Source organism: Xenopus laevis, chromosome 6S (genome assembly GCF_017654675.1).
Source record: "Xenopus laevis strain J_2021 chromosome 6S, Xenopus_laevis_v10.1, whole genome shotgun sequence".
Classification (NCBI taxonomy): Eukaryota; Metazoa; Chordata; class Amphibia; order Anura; family Pipidae; genus Xenopus; species Xenopus laevis.
Window position 1 is genome coordinate 72255977 of NC_054382.1, and position 23659 is coordinate 72279635.

The window sequence follows — 23659 nt, forward strand, 5'->3', positions numbered from 1 at the left end:
AAACCATACGTTAGGTCACATGAGCCAATTAACATACAGCGTTCTTTTTTACTCCCACACTTCTTCCTGTTAAAGTTAGAGTTGTAGTATTTCTGGTCAGGTGATCACTGAGGCAGCACAGAGATCAACACAAATTGTGGTTCAAAGAGAGAGATGGAAAAGGGCAATATTTACTTAAATATATATATACCGGTTTGGTAAGATTCTTTAAGCATTACCCTGATTTCTGACGATTTTCCACTATTTCTGACGATTTGTAATAAAAATCTGATGTGTTCATGTGCAGAACATTTCAGTGACGTCAAAGGGAGCGATATGTTCAGCATTGAGTTTTTGGCTTCAGGATAGGTTTGTGCAGATGGCATGTCTGGGTCGCATACATTTTTTGCTGGTCCCCTGAAGAAAGGTATGTTGAGGATGACAACTCGTAGAGACCCTTGATGAAGTCAGGGAGCAGGGGCCCTGTGAATGAGGTGTAGTCAGGACAGGGTAGTTCTCTGTAACAGCACTTTGAAGGAAAGTGAGGCAGATAGAGGGTAGCTCTCCTCTCAGGCAAGACTGGTGCTGGGACTGGGAATATAGATTATGTGTATTCCCTGATCCAATCTCTGGGGATTCGGGTCATTACCCAGAGATCCTGAGGGTGTATATAGAATTCTGTAAGCTGTCTCCACAGGAATGTCACATGGTGCTGGCTCTGAATTGCTGCGCTGTGCCTCATACACGTTTAGTACTGCCTCAAAGGAAAATAAACTTTTCTTTGTTTTCCTTTATTTTTGGTATAGCAGTGAGAGAGGAGTAGTTGAATAACACCCTCACCTTCCTCTTCCAAATAGCAAAGGGCGATTCTGGGTAAGAGTTTCCAGTGTAATCCCATGTTCTACTGAAATATATATTTAAGTAAATATTGTCCTTTGACATCTCTTGCCTTGAACCACCTTTGTGTGATGGTCTGTGTGCTGCCTCAGAGATCACCTGACCAGAAATACTGCAGCTCTAACTGTAATAGGAAGAAGTATGGAAGCAAAAGACAGAACTCTGTCTTTTAATTGGCTCATGTGACCTAACATGTATAGTTTGTTTGTTATATATGTGTACACCGTGAATCATACGATCCCAGGGGGCTGTCCTTATTTTTTAAAATGGCAATTTTTTATTTATGATTACCCAATGGCACATACTTCTAAAATAGTATACTATTATGAAAATGGTGTATTTAAATGAAGCAGGTTTTTACATATAAGATGTTTTATGCAATATATTTTTATATAGACCTACATTGTTTGAGGGGTATTGTTTTCCTTTAAAGAATGTCTTGTCAGTTGCTGTTTCCTTTTTCCTTCAAGTACCTGAGAAGCCTGTCACATTTCAAATCATTTGCCACTACACTCTGTATAAATTATATGGGTTATACATTTTAAAATTCCCTTCTTATACTTTAATGTTATCTTGCTAATGAAAGCATTGTTAAAAGGATTTTTCGAGCAAGTTAGAACAAAATGCTTTATGGAAGGATCATTTGGGTGTGTCTCTGTATTTTTTTTACACAATATATTTTAATTAATATGCAGACTGGCAGACAAAGCCAAACAATGATTTAAAGTATGCATAGTAAGCATGTACCCTCCAGCTGTTACAACTCCTAGCAGGACAACTCCTAGCACTTACAATAGTCGAAAGATGGAGCACCAGAAATAGCGTAAGTCGTTTAAAAAGTGAAGTTTATTCCATCATCATTAAAAATATATTGCATGCCCCATATGTCCCATGGGCTTCACGCTCGACGCGTTTCGTGGCCACCTGACACTTCCTCAGAAGCACTGGATGGCTGAGGATTCTGGGAGCTGGATTTCACAAAAATCTCTCAGTGGCTTAAGGACATTGATTCTGATTTTTGGTCGGGCAGTTTGACCACAGTACCTTACCGTGTAGGTATGTATAGCCAGTCGGGGAGGGGTTGCGTGGGAAACACAATGATGTGGTCCTTGCCTCAATAGATATATACAGTAGGCTATCTTTCGACATATATTGGTAATGCAGGCTTTGGGCAGAGTTATCAGCCGGTGTATGGCCACCTCTATTTTCCTTCTTCCTAAATCTGTTAATCACAGAACTTGAAAGGCATTGTGGGAACTTGTAGTCTTGGCTGAAAGCAGTGGCGTAGCAACAGTGTGCCGAGTCCCCTGCAAAATAAAATCAATGGAGGGGCCCGGGCGCACAACAGCAGACCCTACCTGAGCTTCCCATCACCTTCTCACCCTGCTTGTGACAGCCACTCGCTTTGAAAATGATAAGGAATGGGGCTGGGGAGAGGGTATTTCTTAGAACTACAGAGGAAGCAGACCCTGCAGTCCAGCCCCCCCCCCCCCCCCCCCCGGGTCTACTTCCTATCTAGTTACACTACTTGCTGGAAGTTGACTGCTGGAATGTGTAAATTCAAAATCTGTAATATAGAGTAATCAATAGTAATTACATTTACAAATAACTTGAAAACCGCTGAGAATGTTTACTAAATGGATATTGAAAATCTTCATAGAATTACATTGTCTTTTCATTATGCAAAAACAGTTATTGGTGATAATATTTAGCTGCATCTGGTGAACAAACGTAGCAAAAAAAAAAAATCAAATTTTTGCTTAAGTAAGCTTCTTTGCATTGCTGCAGATATATTAAGCAACTTCTTTAGGGTAGCAGCTGCCAATAATAATCATTTTTTGGAGCACTGGATAATAACTGACTCATACTTGCTTTCCTACATGTTACTGGGTGGGGCACCTGGTGAAGGTAATGTTACTGACGATCTGAGCTCTTTTAAGGGCTTCAGCGTTAGAATAAAGTTCTTTCTGCTCTCTTGCTCAATTTGTATTGTTTCTGCAGAACAAGGTAAGGATTTTAAACAATTATTTTTGACCCTGCATGTGCAAACTATATAATTCCATATGTTATAAATACTGCAATTACTTAAATGAAGGAAACTGTAACCATATAAAAATGTGATAGGATTCCTAACCCATTTAAGAGAACAGTAAACTTTTTGTCTTTAAGTGCTCAAAATAACTATGTAGCAATGACTGTTCTATCCAGTGCAGCTAATTACAAAAAAATTAAAAATGGTCAGGTGTGCTTTTAGGGAACAGGAGCTTCAGGATCTTTTTAGGCCTTAGATGGGGGAACTAATGGAAGGGGTGCCAACCCCTCCAAGTTTTTTTCCCGCGCCTCATAATGGTAAACAATTTAAGGTATTTGAATGCATACAGTTATTCTTGAACTGCTAGTACAAAACTGGTTATTATGGAACCTTACATTCAAATTTGTGCTATTTTCAGACCAGACAGTTTGTTAAAATTGTAAAATCGTTAAGTTTCTAGCAAATTTGTATTTATGTTTATCTATGTTGGATGGTGCTAAAGAAAAGAAAAAAGATTAAAGCTGCCCAACAGTGAATAATAAAACGAATTGCGTATAATTAATTAGAAGGGCATAGACAACAGTCTCATAATCTATTGTATAGTTTACAGATTAAAAACATGATATTGGAGATTCATATGTTTAGGATAGTAAATGAATCGTTACCATGGCTAGCTTCTATGTCATGAGCAGCCATTAAACTGTTTACAATCATTTTCACTTTTCTTAATATTTTGAGATATCTTTGGAAGAGATAGAGATAAATGTAAATGCGATGCTTTTTCATAGATCTCATTGCCCTTCTCACCAGTTTTCACCAGTTCTTGTCTGACTATTGAGGGATATGTGGGGACATTGAGAGAAATATATGTATAGATGCAGACAGTAAATGCAGGGTTTCATTTGATATTATTCCTATTTTCCTACAATATTTCCTATTATAAACCTTTTGTAGACATTTTAAATAATATGAGCAATGGCAGTGATCAGAACATCCCAGAACTATGTATGAGCTTGAGTAGGACCAATAAACTGACTCATCATTGATATTTAGTATCTTATCATCACTAGTATTTGTGGCGATGTACAAAAATCAGTTAGTAACTGTTTTGACCTGAAATGTACAAATTAGTTGATACCGCATTCTATGTTTTACCTTTGTTCATGGAAACATCCACCACTTTCGAAATGACCAAGAATTGTTTACAGATGGTTTGTTTATAGTTTCTGCATTAGCACTGTACATAATCCCTACTAAGAGATATTAATGTTAAAAAGGAGTAGTAATTACTAGAAACTGGTTATGTGCACATTAGTATTTGTAGAGTCAGCATTTGTTGTTTTATAAAAGTTTCCTGTTGTCAGAATACTATGAACAACAAAAATCTTCTTAACATGACGTACATTATGTTGTTAAAAAAAAAGTAGATATAAAAATGCAAAGAGTGCTGTATGAGCAGTCCAAAGCTAAGTAAAATAAGAAAATATACACAAAGGGAATTTAATATCACTCCTAAAGTACAAAGGAGGGCCAAAGTGCACATGCCCCAGATGCTTTAGCTTAGGGGAAGTGGCAGAAACTGTTAATTCATTGTTAGCAGGCTGGCACAAGATTGAACAGTTGAAGCCAAAGTGGTAAAGTTAAAAAAAAAAAAGTTTATTCAGAGGAAAAGCATCCTAATAAGGAATTCTAAGAGGCGCCTATGGTTAAATGTCCGACACAAAAGGCTTTCATTGTTGAGATGCTTTTTCTTTGAATAAAATTGTTTTAACTGCACTACTTTGGCTTCAGTGATCCAGTCTTGAGGCAGCCTGCTAAATATAAAATAAATAAAATAAAAGTTACATATAATGGAAGTGTAACTGATATGACCAAATTTACTACTAACATACAAAAGAGAGTGGATTTGTTTTTGCACATGCCTTGTCCCCCCTTCATATATTTTCAAAGGTGCTGGTGGGGGGGGGGGTTAGTTACCAGATGTAATCACAAAGCTGTCAAGCCACCACATTAAGTTAAACCCTGTATGGTGGTCCTACTTACCTGTGGTCTAATTTTTTATAGGTTGGTAACTACCCTTCAGTTTTTCCCATAGACTTCAATAGAGTTTTGAGATAACTTTTTCTGAATTGAATTGCACCTCAAATTGAATTCAAATTGAATATTGTCCATGAGTCTTCACGTGATAAACATTTTTTTCACTGAACTGAATCAGGCCCGCTGTGAGACACATGTCTCAGTGTGAAACTGGGGAATCCTAAAGGAAGCCCAGCTGTTTGACATTTTCCTATTTATCAGGACATTTTTATCAAATGAACACATTTATGAAATAAGATACCTGTGCAATGTGTTTGACTGCTTTGAACAGTTGAACTCCAATCAATGAGGTGGTAGTGCCATTAATCACTAATCCACCATCTGAATTCTTCCTCCCTGATGCAAATATTCAGACAATGGTTATATAGGAAATGCCCAATATTATTTTACCAAGTGTTAAACATGGTTACCATTTGGTAAAAAGTATTGGAGTAATAAAAAACAAAATAAGCCCATGTACTAAAAAGTGTAAGCCTAAAAGGCTTATTAGGCACATTATATTACATGGCAACACAGGACCCATTACAGTCTGCATACAGTATTCTGACTATTGATCAGTCTTGCTGTATCTGCTTCTATGGCAGATCTTATTTGACTTGTGTTGTTTTGATAATTTATGATGATCCCTATGCAGCAGCCCAGACCAGACCACACTGAGCATGTGTGTTTAACAAAGTTACAAGACTTCTGGTGCAGTAAGTTCATGTTTATGTTTAGTATACAAAATACAGCATTTCTAGCATTATTCTATTTTAGACTTTAGTTTCCCTTTAAGGCTTGTAAGTAGATGCCATGGCTCACCAACATAATTTCCAGAATGTCCCTAGGACTGTTCCGTTTACTAACAGGTGCAAACTTTGCTGTATATTTTTCTCCTAGAATTGTGCATAAAAATTTGGTGTGCATTCACGCTTATATATTCTGGAGAAAATGTTGCATTGTATTAAAGTAATGTAACACACCAACTTTTGTTGCCTAGGAGTTTGTCCCATGGGTGAATGTATCTGTCAGTACTAAATCGCTTTTTCTTCCACTTATCAGATATGCATCAAGCAGGCTAAAATCATTTTTGAGTTTTTAGGTGTGATGTGTATTATATCTCCAGGGCAGGAACAATTAACTATTTAGGTGTGTCCAACATCGCACAAAGAAAAATGGTTTACAGATTTTCACAGTCACACCTTGCTAGCTATAATTGCTGACTCTTATATTTAAAGCAGGTATGATGCATAGTATACTGTACATACCATATGTACTTATATTCCTATTCTTGTTTTCTAGCTGTTATTTCATATAAGCTGTGATCAGCTTACACATACAGATAATATATTGTGGCTATTGTATACTGCAATCCAAGACACACTTCCTCTATTCTCGTGTAGCAAGAGGCATGCATATCTTTGGACTTTATTCCCTAGTAATTTCTATTATCTTGTTTCAAGCACTGTTATATGCACTTCTTACATTCTTAGAAATACAGGAATCCATTCTAGTCTTTATCTGCCCTTATACACATCATGGGTTGCTTAAGGCTGCATAACAAAGAAAAAAACACTGTTTCTTAAAGGTAAACTACTTTCATTTCAACATATAGCTGGGTAGTTGGACAATGTTTCAAGTGGACCACCTAAAACCTGGAAAGCTTTTTTTTTTTTAAATACTATTGTGAAAACGTATAAGAAAAAAAAGTAAACACGAAAAGCAAGGACGAGCATGTTAAAGAACTCAATCAATCATAAATCATTTTTTTTTTCCATTTTACATGTATTTCACATGTACAAGTTTAGGATCCATTATCCAGAAATCTCCAAATTATGGGAAGGCTGTCTCCCATACACTCCATTTTATTGTAGTCGTTTCCTGTACTGCCCTCACGGCAGGGGGGATTAACCCCTTCCTGCCCACTGGCATGTGGAAAGAACAGGAAATAATTCATTCTTATTAGAACAAAACCAGCTTATTGGGTTTATTTGATGTTTTCATGGTTTTCTTAAGGGTATGGAAATCCAAATTACAGAAATATCCCTTATCCGGAAAACTCCAGGTCCTGAGCATTCTGTATAACAGGTTCTATACATGTATTTTAAATGAATGTAAAAGGTTGGCCTTTTACTTTACTTGTAACTATAATTTATATTATGTACAGTAAATGTAATACTAAATTTTCCTATGTCATTTTAACTTTTGTGCCTGTCTGCCATTTTAGTATAGAAATGTCTTGAATTTCTGGTTTTCTAAATACTTTCCTCAGTGCATAGAATATAATTTTTTGCTGTTTCTTCACCTGAAGTACAGTAACTGCTTCTACCACTTATATTTTGGACTTTTATAATATAGTTTACTACAAGTATCTAAAAGCCATTGAGCAAAAATGCACCAATCAATGCAATATTTTTCCTGGGCTATTTTGTGTTAAATAACTTTATCTCTCTTTGAGTTTTAGACAATGGATGCGCTACGTCTAGCAAATACTGGCTTGGCAGTAGATATTTTCAAAAAACTGTGTGAGAAGAGCGCAACAGATAATTTTGTCTTCTCACCAATATGCATCTCCACCTCTCTGGCTTTACTGCACAGGGGATCACAAGGAAACACAGCAAGTGAACTACAGAAAGTAAGAGACACTACACCTCTTATAATAATGCATAATGGCTTTGTTTTATTTACCAGATCACAAGTGTAGTAACTGGGTTTTCTTATTTCATGAGAAATGAAAAATCAAATTGCCAATGTGTGTGGCTAAGATTGTGGAACTTTATTCTGTTATATGGTTTATCACACAGAATGCTATGGTCCTATATTTTGCCCATTTGTAACCATACTGCTCATTTATGGGCACATTGCAAGGCAGGTTTAATGTTATTGTAGTTAAAGACCAAGTATGAATATTGTCGAACTGCATTTTGCCTTCTGAATATTCCACAGTATGCCCTTGCACATACAATAGGTTACAATGTTGCATTGCCATCTCATGGCACGTGAGAAAAAGTAAGCCAGGCCCAGCACAATAGATGTCTTGCTGTAAAACTACGTAACAATCCTTGCAGCTAACACCTCAGAGATCTAAATGACTGGATTGACTAATACAGGTGCAGAGATATACACAGTTTCCAAACAAAGGAGATCCAGCTGAATCAACAAAAGGATACCTGGTATGTTGAGCTATATGGGATTTGATTCACAGTGCAAGCTACAATGCAACTGTGATTTAACTCCCATACCTGACTGAGAAGAGATGAATCATTAGAAGCAAAACCATGCTATTGGGTTTACTTAATGTTTACATGATTTTCTAGTAGACTTAAGATATGGAGATCCAAATTACGGAAAGATCCGTTATTATTATTAACATGTATTTATATAGTGCCAATATATTGCATAGCACTGTGTTATCCGGAAAACCCCAGGTCCCGAGCATTCTAGATAACAGGTCCCATACCTGTATATACTGTATAATGTACATACTAAAGCCTGAACCCCTTTCTGAAATAAGTAAATAAAGTCCCAGTCAATTGCACCTGGCAAATATGTAAAGTGCATGTGTGCTATTATGCATATACATGTTGTAAAACTTAATTTGTTTGCACCCAGGGCCGTCCCTGCCATGAGGCAAGGCGAGCACCTTGCCTCAGGTGGCAGTGAACATCCAGTTACAAGGGGCGGCAAAAAAGCCGCCTCCAGTAACTTTAAGAGCTGAAGTTCTGTTTTTTAAACTGGAAATTCGGCTCTGCTAGTGCAGAAAGTGAAGTACGCTTTTCTGCGCTAGTGATGCAGCCCCTTTTGACCCACTCCAACGCTAAACTTTTAAGCTCGGAGAGGGGGACAGCATCGGGGTTGCTGGCCCAAACAGTGAGATAAGATTTTCTTATTTATCTGGTCTATGAGAAAATCTGGAATTGAATTATGAGATACGCTTTTTTCATCTAATTGAATCTGGCTCTTTGCATCAGAAGGAGCAGTTCAATGTTCAATGTGTATTCCACTCTTCACTATGCAGTACAAGTGTGAATCCAGGATGGACTTGTGCACCACGTATTCCTCTGTCTTTTGAAATTGCATATTTAACTCCAATCCATGTAGGATTATGAAAAATGTGCAACTTGAGTGAAATATGACATTAATAATAATAATAATAATATTAATAATAATATTAAGCATTTTCTTAAAAATTGCTTGAATTATTGAGAGTGCATTTTAACATTTTAGTTTAATAAAATGTGAACAGTTGTGGCAAATCTAATGAGTTTCTTGTTGTTTTACCAAGATGATGAAATTATTACTATGTTATTACAATCCCAACACCAATTAAGTGCCCTTGATATCCATAATTTTGGTCTATAACCATAACTTATTGCTATCATTGTGCATGGTGCACCCATTTTAATACAGAGGTTGGGTAGTTATAAGCTTGGCAGATATTCCTTCATGTAATCTGAAGTTCAATGACTGTCCCTTAAAGGGGACCAAAACAAGACTGGTCTTTCAGTGTTCTTGCTCCTGGTCAGTAAGCACTGACTTGTAGCCTCAAACAGGAGGCGTCATGCCCAAACAAGGCAATTGTCAATTCTGCTAAAATGGCCTACATTTGGCACAAGGGTACAGGGAAACATTTAGGGGTTAGGTTTATGTAGTTCAGGACAGGGAAGGGGTACCCATGGAGAGACCAATACCCTTTAAATCAATGATATTTGTCCATCCACAAATGTCACCAAATTGTATGTTATCCAATATATCAGCACACGGGCTAATCAAATTGATAAATCAAATATTTGTACATATGTAGCTGCTTTAAGTTATAAAGTTAGTCCATACATTGGCCACTGGCCAAGTTTGAATTATAGCAGCATGAAATGTAAAGTAAGATCAAAGAACCAATCTAGTGTAATAATGTCCCTAATACTATGAGTTTAAACAAATGCAAATCATTTGATACAATATGTAGAGCAATGACATATGGGGAGATTTTGGGTGGTTTACATTGTGCCAGTGACATTATTAGTAGCCCAAATATATGAGCCCAAAAACACTAGTCTTCCTCCAAGTGACTAAATTGTCCCAGAAGTACTGTACTGCAGTATTGCCTTTCACAATCTTTTTCTTAGTTTTAATTTATGAATCCATGTGGCTGCAATGTATATCTATTCTGAATATCTTCAAAGGTTTTTATTGTTTCAGGAAATTCTGTTTCGGTAGCATATAATCCAGGTCCTAATATAGAGTGTTCTATTGGCTTGTACACTTAGGGGCAGATTCATTAAGGGTCGAATTTCGAAGTTAAAAATACTTCGAAATTCGACCCTCGAATTGAAATCCTTCGACTTCGAATATCGAAGTCGAAGGATTTAGCGCTAATCCTGCGACTTGGTAGTCGCCATTGACTTCGGTAGGTTTTACCTGCCGAAGTAGAGGGTCGAAGTTTTTTTTAAAGGGGAAGTACTTCGACTATCGAATGGTCGAATAGTCGAACGATTTTTCGTTCGATTCGTTCGATTTCGTTCGAATTCGAACGAATTTAACCAATTCGATGGTCGAAGTACCAAAAAAATACTTCGAAATTCGAATTTTTTTCATTCGAATCCTTCACTCGAGCTTAGTGAATCGGCCCCTTAATATCTTCTGTGAGTCATTTTGTGACATTCTGTATCACTCTTAAAAATCTGCACTTTGTAAAAATAAAAAGATACAGGTTCTAACTGTAAAAAGAATCCCATTGTTTGTGTGTGAGTGCAGGGCATCATACGAATCAAAGTGATGGGAATGTAGTTTTACAAATTGCAGTTTACCATTTTGAAATAATAACTTTTTTCTTAACAGGTTCTTCATTTTGAAAAAGTGAAAGATTCAGATTTTGGATTTCAGTTACTCTCTTCAGATATCTCCAAAGTAATCTCAATATACTCATTAAAGCTATTGAAGCGTGTCTACGTGGATAACAGCATTGAATGCAAAAAGGTGAGAATAATAGTTGTTTAATGGTTCAACTTAATTCTGGTTCTGTTTAAAAAAATCCAAATAATTGGAACTCTAATCAGTTCTGTATTTTTTTAAAAAGCTACAAAGACCTGGGCCTAGGAAGGCATGTTGCCTTATGGCTGCATCTTCAGTGGGGGCTGAGTGAGAGACCAGCTGTTTAAATCTCTGCCCAATGAAGTGATAACAATTGGGTTGTGGGAATTGGCAGTGCTGCTGGCTATGTAAGTGCAAGGGAGGAGAGAGGCACAAGTGTTTGTATGGGGCATACTACTGAAATCAGCCCCTGACAATAATCTGTATTCAGAGAAAATAAAAACACATGCTGTCCTGAAATTATCTTCTGCTCATTATCGCCCCTCTTTAACTTTTGATCATCTTATAGTTTCATGTTGTGTTGTTAAAGAACAATATAAAGAGAAGAGCTTTCTTGATAACCCCTCTTAGTAAGGATATCAGGAACACTTGCCCTCTGTTGCCTATATTTTTTATACATTCTCTATTCATTTTCTTTCTCAAAAAAATTCACGAATGGACTATACTGTATATTAGGTATTTTTATAACCTCAGAAATGTAATTATTATTATATATTATCTGTAATTTAACACAGGCATATTTACATATAGTTATTCAGAGATTGTTTATCATCTATGCCAGTCCATGCTGTAGATTGCAATCTAATTGCTATCTCCATTTTTGTCATCCATCTACCAGCTGCCCTCTAGTGGTGCTTTTGGAGTTGTTCACATATTTGACTCTTACTGGCTGCAACATGTAAAAATGTATGTTTATTTCCTGGTATTTATATAGTTCTCAAATATTGCTGCATCGCATTTACAGAGACGAGAGATGATATATTATTCACATTAGTCCCTGCCCCAATGGAACTTACAATCTAACCTCCCTATAACATTTATTTACACACGCTATAGTAAATGCTATTAGGAGCCAGTTAACCCACTTTGGATCATTTTGGAAAGTGGGAGACAAATGGAGTATTTTACACATTAATATTAAGAAATTATAATACATTGGACTGCAGACCAGCACACTGGACCAGGCAGGGGCATAGCTTCACTTACCTGGATCCCCTCCAGCTGGATTACTGCATTGCCTTCCAACCCTGTTTGGCTCCCACCAGTGACATTATTGCAACACCTCCACCTTCTCACCCTTCATACATACATATTGATCAGACACTGATATATACTATATACTATATACTTTTTTTTTTTTAATCCTTCTTCATTTTTACAGCTTTTAAATTGGGGGTCTCTGACCCAAGCAGCCAGAAAAATTAGCTTTTTGAGGCAACAATTTATTTGTTAGGTTTCATTACTTGTTTTCTATTCAGTCCTTCCCCAAATAAGCTTTTAGTCTCTCATTTGTCTTACTAGGTTACTAGGGTTAGTTGAACTCTAGCAACTAAATAACTAGATAACTGTCAAACAAAAAGGTAAATAATTCAAAACCTACCAAAAAGGTAGAGCAGCAGCAAGCTATCCCCCTATAGCTTTTCTTCTCGTTTGATTTTTTTTTTTGTTCTTGGATAAAAACAACAATTTCGCCATCTAGTGAGCTACTTGGAAACTTCTACAGTTCGAAAACCTACAGCGGGAAATCGACTTTTTGTCAGTTGCTTTCCATGTTTTATTACTTACTGTTTTTCCAAAAATTTAATCTAAAGTTTAATTTTTTTTTTGTCTGGTGTCTGGCAGCTCAGTAATTCAGGTCGGAGACACTGAACAGTTACAATTTGTTACATTAGTCAAACTATTGTATCAATTATAACAGCTGCCTTTAATAAAATTCAGAATTTTGATTGTATCACTAACAGTTTACAGAGTAAGTGACAACCTCCCAGAGCTGCTTCAGAAAGACAAATAAAAAGTGGAAAACTGGTTCTTTAAATCCCACTATTAGAAAATGAAAAGTAACTGAAAAAAGACTTTCTGTGAACAATTTTAAAACTAATGAACTACAAGAAAGTGACTGTATGCCTGACTTTTAAAACACTCAAACTATGAATTAACATGAATTTTGGTTACAATACTGCTTAGAAATACTGTCATCCCCAGGGAATCAAGGGAGATCTTTATGGTTTTGAAGTGCATTTTTATCCATTTAAATCTACAGTGAGCTGTGAGATCCACATGCACAAAAGAATGTCTGTATGAATCAGTGATCCGTCTCTCTTTCTAATATACTGTACATCTTCATCATCTTTCGAAGTCAACTCCACTCTCATCTCCTCTTACATCTTCATACATTTGGAATTATATAAACATCAACCGATGGAACCAAAATTATATGAAATACAGTACGAATACCGATGTTAAATTTCCAGGGGTCCAGAAAAAATGGTATAAAAACCAGGAAAATGTTTAATCATGGAAATGTTTTTCCTTAAACAAATAGGACATTGCTCTGTTAATGACAAGGTTTAAGCAGTGCAGCACAATGTTATGCTATGAGACAGCACCACGCTGAAAGTCAAGTAAGTCCATAATTGATTAGTGAATGGACATAGCAAGTGCAAATCACCTGAAATTCAAAGGGTCTCAGTGCAAAATATGAACGTGATCAATAAATAATTTATTTTAACTTTATTCTAATATAAACAGCTTTGTTTTACTAAAAAATAATATTTACAGAGGACAAATATATATTAAATGAGGAAATGTAAAAAAAAAATAAATCAATAATAAATTAATATATTTTTACTTTCAAGTGATATCTTATTTTATTTTTGAGCCATCTGCTACGTTAGAAAATTAAAGCAGAGACCTCTAAATATGTGCAATTCATCACCTTTGTTTATAACTCAGCTCTACCACTCAAACTTATATTTTTACTGTCTTTCCTTACGTGTCATTTAAACTTCACATAAATTAGAATTGTTAATAATAACAATTTTAATAAATAACAGCAGGCTTTCAGCTCAACATCTGAAAATTGTAGTAATACGTCTGGTATCTCCATTCTAGGATTTTATCAATTCAACCAAGAAACCATACCCATTGGAACTGGAAACTATTGATATTAAGAGTCGACCTGAAGAGGCAAGATGTCAAATCAATTCCTCAGTAAAAGAGCTAACTGATGGTGAGTAACAAGGTTCATAGTGATTTTATTGTATATCTCTAACAAACATTTTCCTATAATAATTTTTAAAATCTGTAACTTGTCTGTGGCTAATTGTACACAGTGGTGCTGAAAATTTTTAGTAGAGATTGAGTCATTTCTGGTGTTCCGCATTAAAATGACCTTTGCAGGTGATTATTTAGTTGTGAGTCTTCTGCACCTATTAACACAGGCCACAGTGGGACCCCTGGAATTATTACCACTTTCAATAGGTGCAATGACATTCATTGTTCATGTTTGTAGCTGCAATTGCAGCTACACATTTAAATGAGTCCTTATATGTTAAAGGATCATTTTGGTAACTCATTAAGAAAAGTGGCTTTCCTATTAACTGTAAAATTTTGCTTGACAGCACAGTCTCATCTAAGACTTGTTCTGATGAAAGGGCAGGCTTTGCCATTAATCACTTTTCAACAGCTCTAATAGGAAATTCTGGGTATAGCCCTCAGCCCATTATTGGCACCCTGAAAACACCCAATGTCACTTTTTTCTTACCTCCCAGGCACTTGCCTGTATCAACATTCGGTACCAGAGCAGAATATTCTGGGAGGGCCATGGTATCCCTACCTTCCCAGTGCCAATGATAAGATACCAAATACCAAATAACCCATACCTTAGGCATAGGCCCTTGGGTGCCTATATATATATGGCCCTGGGTACTTCCATTGCTTTGTCTTTGTACCATAAAAGAAGGTGTGTAAAGAGGCAAGGAGCAAAATGGGCATGCATAGTAAAGTTCAACTACATATTAGTGCCCCATTATAATAATTATATATTCAATAAGTTATTAAGTGAGAATAAACAGAATTGATTAATTTCTTCTTCCTTTTTCCAGGGAGAGAAAGTCAAAACCAGACACTGTCTTTGTAAATTAGTAAAACCTGGCACTTGACACTGATGCCACAAAGTAAAAAATGAAAGAAAACATTACTGTGCAGACATAAAATAGTATTTACATATGCAATTTCTTTGTGTCACTTCTTTCTATTAAAGTTTCAATGTGATGAATAACAGTCCAACAATGCACTAATATTATATTTTATAATATATTATATCATTATATATGTAATGTTTTTTGTTGTACTTCACCTTAACATAACTATATAATTGGTATTAAAGTTTCATAAGACTATATTACAAGGTTTATAAGAAACAGGTTCCAGGCTTATATCATATCCTCTTCTTCCCTGATGTTGTCAGTAGAATTTATAAATGTTTGATATATTCAATAATGGGCATATTTATCAAGGGTCGAATTAAAAATTTGAATTACAAACTCGATTTTGGAGTTCTTTTTATGGCCAAAACTGTCAAATTTGACTAGGGAATTATTAAAATTTGATTTGAGTTGTTTTTAAAAAATGTAATTAAATTTTCGAGATTTATCATACACTTGCCCTTAAAGAACTCAAATTCGACTATTTGCCACCTAAAACCTGCCGAATTGCTGTTTTAGTCAATGGAAGACATCCTGGGATCAATTTGGAGTTGTTTGCAGCCTTCCTTACATTCAAGTTTTTTTCAGGTTGATCCTAAGTTTTGAAAATGTAATTTTTAAAATACATTTTGGTTGGTTGAATTTCGAGTTAATGGGAGTTTATGGGAGTTTATGGGAGTTTTCAAAATTCGACTCTTAATAAATCTGCCCCTAAGTGTAACTATAAACATGCAAATAAATTCCTCTTTATTTACTTTTTATTTGTTAGGGATTATTAGAGGTGCAGGGCAGGCAGTAACAGGTATTCCCAAGTTTTTATTTATTAAGATATTTTTTAAATATACAAACAGACAAACCAGAGCAGACAGTGAAGATGAAAGTGAGATAATGAGTAAGGTTATTAAAGGAAGAGATGAGAAGTGGTAAGAAGAGCAAGGGGCTGGTCAATACCTACAGAGAGCTTGAAAGGGTTCATGTAACTGAAACTATATGACTGATCTTAACATCACATTGAGTGAGGAGTGGAAAATTAGCTAGATGGGTATGGGTCATTCAGTAGGTGTAGAAGGGGGTCTTCGCCGTATGTGTCTGTTGCTACATGTGTCATGTTTTCCCAAACTTGCTGGGAATCCATTGGCCATGTTGGTCAGTTTTTGACTGGGAAGTCTGTTGTTACCAGCTTCTTCCAGTAGCTCAGTGTTGGAAGCTGCACTGCTTTGTTTCGTGTTTGGCATGCAGAAGATATAGAAGGCTCAATCTGTTCACTGTAAGCCTTCAGTATGTCCCAGTAGGCAGAATATATGGTGCCCCATATTTGGCAAACCTATGGTAGAGTTGGGTTTCCATAAATGTGTGAGTATTTCAGTCCAAAAATGTTGTTTCTTAGGGCAATCCCAACATACATGAAAATAGGTTCCCAGATTTCAATTACATCTTAAGCATACCAACCTGTGTAACGTTAGGTAAATGTGTGTTAGGTAGTGTCCCTAACTGAAATGTTGAAATATTTCATCCAGTATGTTATTCCACGTGCCCTCATCCAAGTGAGGGGGTCATGGGTCGACTTCTGACTGAATTGGGTGAAAGGTGCATTGCAATTGGATGGTGTAGAAACAGCTAAACGTCTGTGAGATCTTGTTCGCATAAATAACTCTCAAGAGTGGTCTTGGTGATAGTTGGCAGACCATCAGAGATTTGGGCATCAAAGCATGCCTTAGTTGAAGAAACATGTGGGGCAAGAAATTTTATTTCAGATGGGCACATTTTTTAAGCTACCCTGTATAAGTTCCCCATTATACTTCTGTGAAAGTATTCATAGAGTAGATTTGTGTATACAGTATATGGATGGAAGGCCTCTGCGCAACTGATTGCCCGAGGAAATTACTGCTGCCTCTAATACCGCGGCCTGGTTGTAAGGAAAGTATTAAAACAATAATGTTATTTCCCTAAACCTGAAGTTGCTAGGTAGCATTATGCGACTGCATAGAAGGCCTAGGGGGAAATTAACTAAAGGGTGAATTTTCACCTCTGAAGGCTTCACCTCACTTCCTGCTACTTCAGTAGATGTTAATTCCCAGGCATTTGCTATTTCATCAAAATGCAAAGTTATGTCTTTGCATATGGATAAATTTATGCACTCCTTCTTACCTGCTCTTTAAAGTAATGCTTACTATTAGTGATGGGCGAATTTGCGCGGTTTCACCGAAAAATTCATGAATTTCGCGTGAAGTTCACAAAATGGTACTGGCGTCTCGTTTTTGACGCCAGCGTCCATTTTTGACGCCAGTGTCCGTTTTTTCGCAAATTTATTTGGCGGCGGGGAATCGCACAAATTCGCAGTGAATTCGCGCCTGGCGAATAAATTCGCCCATCACTACTTACTATTATGCCGTTTACCAGACTACAAGCAATATAAGACACAGGATGGCCAGGCCTTCCAATAGTGTTGGTGTAGGTTTAGCTATGCTGCTAGTATCTAGGGACTTTCTTCTAGAGTCCTTATTGTTTTTTGTCAGTGGTTTCCTCCCTGTGGCACTCAGTAAGTAAGTAAGTCAGAAACGCAATTTGCAAAAAGAGATTTATTTAAAGTTTTGACGGTTGTTTTACAGGAAACTTTGAGGCTGTCTTGAATGAGGGTTCATGTGATGAGAAAACAAAAATCATTATGCTTGGTGCAGCCAGTTTCAAGGGAAATTGGGTTTATAAATTTAATGAATCTGAAACAAAAGAAATGGATTTTCATATAAATAAGGTAGGTGAACTGTTATGCAAGATTAATTATATTGTTGATTTTAAGGCTACCTATGGTGCTCCAGTAATGTGCTGTGTTGTAGAATAGGAACCAGTATACAATGCAATGTGCAGCTTTAGGGCTTTTACATATTTTCTTTTTACACTTTTTTCTTACATTTTTTGCCCTGTGTTCCCCCTAAAGTGGGCCATACAAGTCCTTTCAATCAGGCAAGCTTGATTTTTCGGTCAGATCGAGGACCACATCGGCTCTTTGATGTGGACCTTCCTCCGACTTTTCGTATCCCCTTCACTGTAATGCGATGATTTGGCCCTAGGGCGATATTTCCCAACCAAGGTGGTTCCATTACGAGAATGGCGTTCACCTAATGAGTGTATCTTAAAGTGTATGGCCACCTTAGGAGTAGACCTCTCCTAAGTTCCTCTGCAGGGATATGCAAGAAATTACATAGTCCATTCTTCCAGATCGGGTTGTACTTGTTCAGATGCATGAAAGTGTCAAATGAGAATGGGTTGCGTTTCTTCTCTGCATTTTGCCCTTTGCAAAAAAACGACCAGGTGGTAACACTAACCACAAAGGAACAGAGGGTGAAATGCGTGTTAAGAGCCCTTACTCTCCCTCCCTCTCCTTTATTTCTCAGCTGTTCATAGAATTTCGGCAGAAATTTATTATATATATATATATATATATATATATATATATATATATATATATATATATATATATATATATATATATATATATATATATATATATATATATATATTAATCCTTTGCTAGCCCATATTATGTTAGGGTTTTTAGCTCTAAGTGGTAGATAGCACCAACAGCCAAACATTGTAAGTTTCATGCATGATATAACTTTACTTTAAAGCATTCTAAATCTAATTTAATCTAATTGTATCAGTATTAAATTGATAGTTAACCTTTATTTTAACTGTAGGTAAAGTGTACACAATATTGTTACAAGACTATCTATTTTTTTTTGTAGCTTTTAAATTACTTGTGTTTTTGTTATGCAGTGATCCACCTTGAAATTTGAACTTCTGTTTGGCTGCTGCATTAATTATTCTAGTGACCAGGCAGCAAGAAAGGAAGGTTAAGTGGAAGATGAATAGGAGAGGGCTTGCATAGAAAGCAATAAGAATAACAATAAAGTTAATACCTTGATGTCAGTCAGATATTTTGGTTGATAGGTCAGTGACCCTGAAGAAGAGAATACTAAGGTTAAAAATCATAACCCTACAAATTGAAAAATTAAAACTAAGAATTGCTAATTAGAATATGTATATCTATAGCATAAATAAGTTAATTTCAAGGGTGAACGTCAACTGCTGTAGACCTGCGATACTCCTGGCGGCAACATTCCTGAAGTTTGAGTAAACCTATTATAAAATGGTTATAAAAGAGTTTAAGACATTCAGCAAGTACACGTGCACCCTCTGCAGCTACGGTTCCATGTGATACAATGAAAAAACAATAAAGGGAGGTTGCAGTATGAAGTCAACCTCAAGTTGTCATTTACTTTAGAATAAAGGTGTGGTGCTACTCCTACAATAATATGGAAATATCTGTCTTCTTATTTTTCATACAGCAGCTTTCAATTAAAGGGCTAGTTTACCTTAAAATTAATTATTAGTATTCTAAGACACTTTGAACTTACATTGCTACATTAAGTAGTAAATTTTGTAGGTGGTAAAATGCTAGATATTGTACAGTGTGCTATTAAACTTAAACACATGCCCCCATGTGTAATAAAAGGCACTAAGTTTGCCCAGGAGCAGTAACCCATAGCAACCAATAATATGTTTGCTTTTGAACAGGTGACGAGTAAATGCTTCCTGCTAATTGGTTGTTATGAGTTACTGCTCCTGGGCAAACGGAGTGCCTTTTATTACATAACCCCCATGGTCTGTTAGCAGGAGGCATCCCATTTGAGTTGTGTGTGCACAATATACTCCCCTATAATGTATAAGGGTCATGTCAGACGAGGGCAGTTCTGTTTTTTCCTACCCCAACATCACTATGCTCAGATAGGCATTGCATTGGCTTGTTAATGCACAGATTTCTGCCTAAAGTATGCATTTTCACTCTAAAATCTGCCCCATCTGTTCACTAAATTCCAATGCACTTCCTTATTGAGCACAGTGATGTTGGGGTGGAAGGAATGCCAGTTGTGAAAACGCCTTGTTTCATATGGCTTCAAGCCATTGTGCAGCAGCCATGGGAAGTAATGCACGAGATTACAACAGCCCAACTAGTCTATATTATACATATTCATAAATCCTCTTGACCGGCATAATAAGAGATGGTAACAAAATAGGTCAGGTTTGGTCCTTGCAAAATATAATTGTGTTTTTATATTTGCATGTAACAAACTGAGCCTCAACAGAACTATAACATAATCCTTTCTACTTCATAGAAATAGTCATTTGGTGAACTCATCCAAAATTATCCTCTGGAGAAATACAAATATAGAACATGAGAACAGAACTGGAATATGTCGTCTTTGAACTTTCCCATACTCATCTTACTATATTTCTGTACTTTTGCTTACTTCACCAAATTCAGAGATCCTAATGTGAAAGCTGAAAATCATTATACACAAAGAATGAACTTGCAAACTAATGCAAAAACAGTTGTGCTCAATGAACGAAAATAACATTTTCTAGTGTACGTTAATATTTCAATGTTATTTGTAAATGTAATTGGTTATCCCTTTCTGTTGTCTGTTTTTGAAATATTGTAGCAGAAGTCAGTTCACCTCCAGGTCTCATGGCTGGCTTCTGCTACACTATTTCAGAAGTTACAGCCAGGAGTGCAGAGGCTATAAACAGACAGATAGTTTTCAAAAACAATTACATTTATTATCGGAATATTGGAAAGTAGCTTGGAATTACATTTTTAAACAGTTTTTGGGTGGATATCCCATTTAAAGACATACTTTACCCCCTTGTTTAACACTGAGTTAATGAACATACTTTATAAGCAAAATCTGAAATTGAAATTGTCACATTACTTCCTCTTTGCAAAAGAAAAACAAAACAAACCAGTGGTCCACTGGGAAGCCCCTATGCATTTATATAAAAAGCCCAACAGTCTGCAGATGGGAAAGGAGGAGTTTGTTTATACAGATGACTTGTGGATTGGTTTAGGTTGAATGTGCTCATACTTACAGGAAGTAGAATTTAACTCTACTTTTATTTTTAGAATGTTTAATGCAAGAAATAATAAAAAAATAGTTATTTCTTGATTAAACCAGGCAAAAAGTTTAACACAATTCCTATTCACTGAACTAAAGTTAAAAAAGCTATTATACTGTCCATTTAATTGACGAATAACAGTTTCTCTCATTACCGATTTAAAATAAATAGAAGTACGCACTTAATAAGTTATAGTTCATAGACTCCAAATAGCAGCATTTTATTTATCTAAAAAAAAGATTGTTTGGTGCATAATGTTATATAGTAACATATTATTACAATAACATATCCATATTTGCCATCTACCAGAATCGTCAAGGTAAGAAAAATAATATTGTATTTTTGTCTCCATTAGAAAGAAACTAAGCCTGTGCAGATGATGCATCTAGAAGCTCGCCTAAGCATTGGATATATAAATGAGCTGAAAACAATGGTATTAGAGCTGCCCTTTACCAGCAAGCACCTAAGCATTCTCATCTTGTTACCTAAAGATATTGAAGATGATTCAACTGGTCTAAAAAAGGTATAAAAAAGGGTTTATCATTCTGTACAGAACTCTTTTAAATGTAGCATACAGGCATGAGGGCATTGGTAGTCTTCTAGAATGTCAACAGCATCCCCCTGTAACCAGTTTCATGGGCTGCTCAGGTTAGAAGATGAACAACTTTTACTGGGCCCCTATCTGGCCATCAGTAAACTACAGTCTGGACAATAAGCTGTTTGATAGTTTCCATTACCTTAATAATACGGCCCTTGTTTACCAAGACAAATGCAAACCTGAATGTTAGCAGTCATTCAATGCACACCTCCTTGTGGGGTTTTCTAGTAGTGTCCTGAATTATTCACATAATCTGATAACCAGACCCATGTTTGTCAGTATCACTTTCACTATCACAGATACAGCGAATAGCTACTGAAAGTAAGACCTATCTATATGTTTCCAGTATTCTGTCTATAGAACAAAAATGACAAAATCACTAAAAAAAAATGTTGACTTTTATTTACTATTATTATTATTAGCTCGAACAGGACATGACTTTTGAAAAGTACGCTCAATGGACCAATCCAAGCATGATGGCTAACAGCAAAGTAAAAGTGTATTTGCCCAAATTCAAGCTGGAAAGCTCATTTGATCTTAAGGATATGCTGAAAAGCTTGGGAATCAATGACGCATTTAACGAAGAAGCATCTGACTTCTCCGGGATGACGGAGAGTAAAGACACATCTATCTCTCAAGCGATACATAAAGCCTGCATTGAAGTGAATGAAGATGGCACTGAGGCACCAGATGTGACCATGGAGAGGCGTTTAATGAATAAAGAGGAATTCTGTGCAGACCGCCCATTTATATTTATTCTAAGGCACAATAAAACACGCACTATCATTATGTTTGGCAGATATTGTGGCCCTTGTGAGGCATCTTCAACTGCTGATTAAACTTCTAATACCTATCATAAGCCTGATTCAATAAAAGCTCTGTAAATAATAAAAATGTCTTCATAATTTTAAATTTCAATTTATTTCCTCTTCTGGCTGTCAGTTATAGGACCATTAACACCAACATGTGATAATGGCCTAAATGCTTTTACACAAAACATCAAAGGGGTTGTTCACCTTTAAATCTACTTTTAGTATGTTGTAGAGAGTGATATTCTGAGACCATCTACAAATTTTTGATAAGGATTCGTAGAACAGTTTATTCATCTATAAAGATCTATAATTTGCACTAAAGTTTGCAAGCCAAGAAGCAGTTCAAAACGGTTCAGACTGGCACATAAGCACCCATTAAAATGGACATGATGGCAATTCAGCCTTTTGTAGCCAAAGTTTGACTTACAGCATTGCAGCTAACTTAATACACGACCACACTATATTTATTGTTATGTAGTTGTGACTGTGACTGTAGAATTTAGAATTCAATTGTTGCTTTTTGCGGAACTTCATTTTTCAATGAACCAAGTATGTTACAGATAGAATGAACTTTAGCTCCTGTCTTATTTTTTTTATTTGGCATTTTTTTAAATCTACCCTCTATTTTGTTTCTCCCCAAAGTGAAAAATAAATGCTCTGGTTGCAAGGTTCAGCCACCAAGCAACCTAAAAGCAGTCTGATAATAAGCACTTTTTAAAATTGCTATTTTTCTTCATTATTGTCCATTGCTAAATAGCAATTAGGTAATTTTATTTTCATTGCTCAATACATACATAACAACAACAATCTTGAAGGCACTAAAGCAGAGGCAATGTTAAACCATTTTCAATTGTTGTCAACTTAGCATAGCTCAGTTATGTGGTTGACAACATTTTTGAATCTCCTCAGTTTCCAATGGCTGCTGCAGGCTCTCTGCTTATCAACTTCACAAAATGAACGCTACTCCTCCTCTCACAACATAGACCCAAAATATTCTACCCATCTCTGCATGCAGGTTATGAATCCTGTAAGATAACTAGACTGATTTTGATATGAATAGCATGTGAATCACCAAAGTTTCATTCCAATTTGCATTTTTTATTTTAACTTCCTGCATCACTTACTCCATAATTGCCCAATGTTTTGTTTTTAAATTCCACAAACAGCCCACTGTTTTGATAAAAAAATTTTTATATTGCAACAAACGTGCTCAGTACAATTAGTGTACATCAAAGAC

At 36.0% G+C, this 23659-nt stretch overlaps 1 protein-coding gene across 3 annotated transcripts; it reads left to right on the forward strand.

Annotated features, from left to right (window-relative positions):
- Positions 1–1619: 1619 nt before the first annotated feature.
- On the forward strand, positions 1620–22504 carry serpinb5.S (serpin peptidase inhibitor, clade B (ovalbumin), member 5 S homeolog). Of its 3 annotated transcripts, none has more exon segments than NM_001092801.1 (7): positions 1620–1932; positions 7449–7619; positions 10820–10957; positions 13964–14081; positions 17667–17809; positions 21368–21535; positions 22033–22504. In NM_001092801.1, coding segments are annotated over 6 exon segments (1152 nt in total). In that variant the 5' UTR covers positions 1620–1932; positions 7449–7451; the 3' UTR covers positions 22450–22504.
- The last annotated feature ends 1155 nt before the right edge of the window (positions 22505–23659 follow it).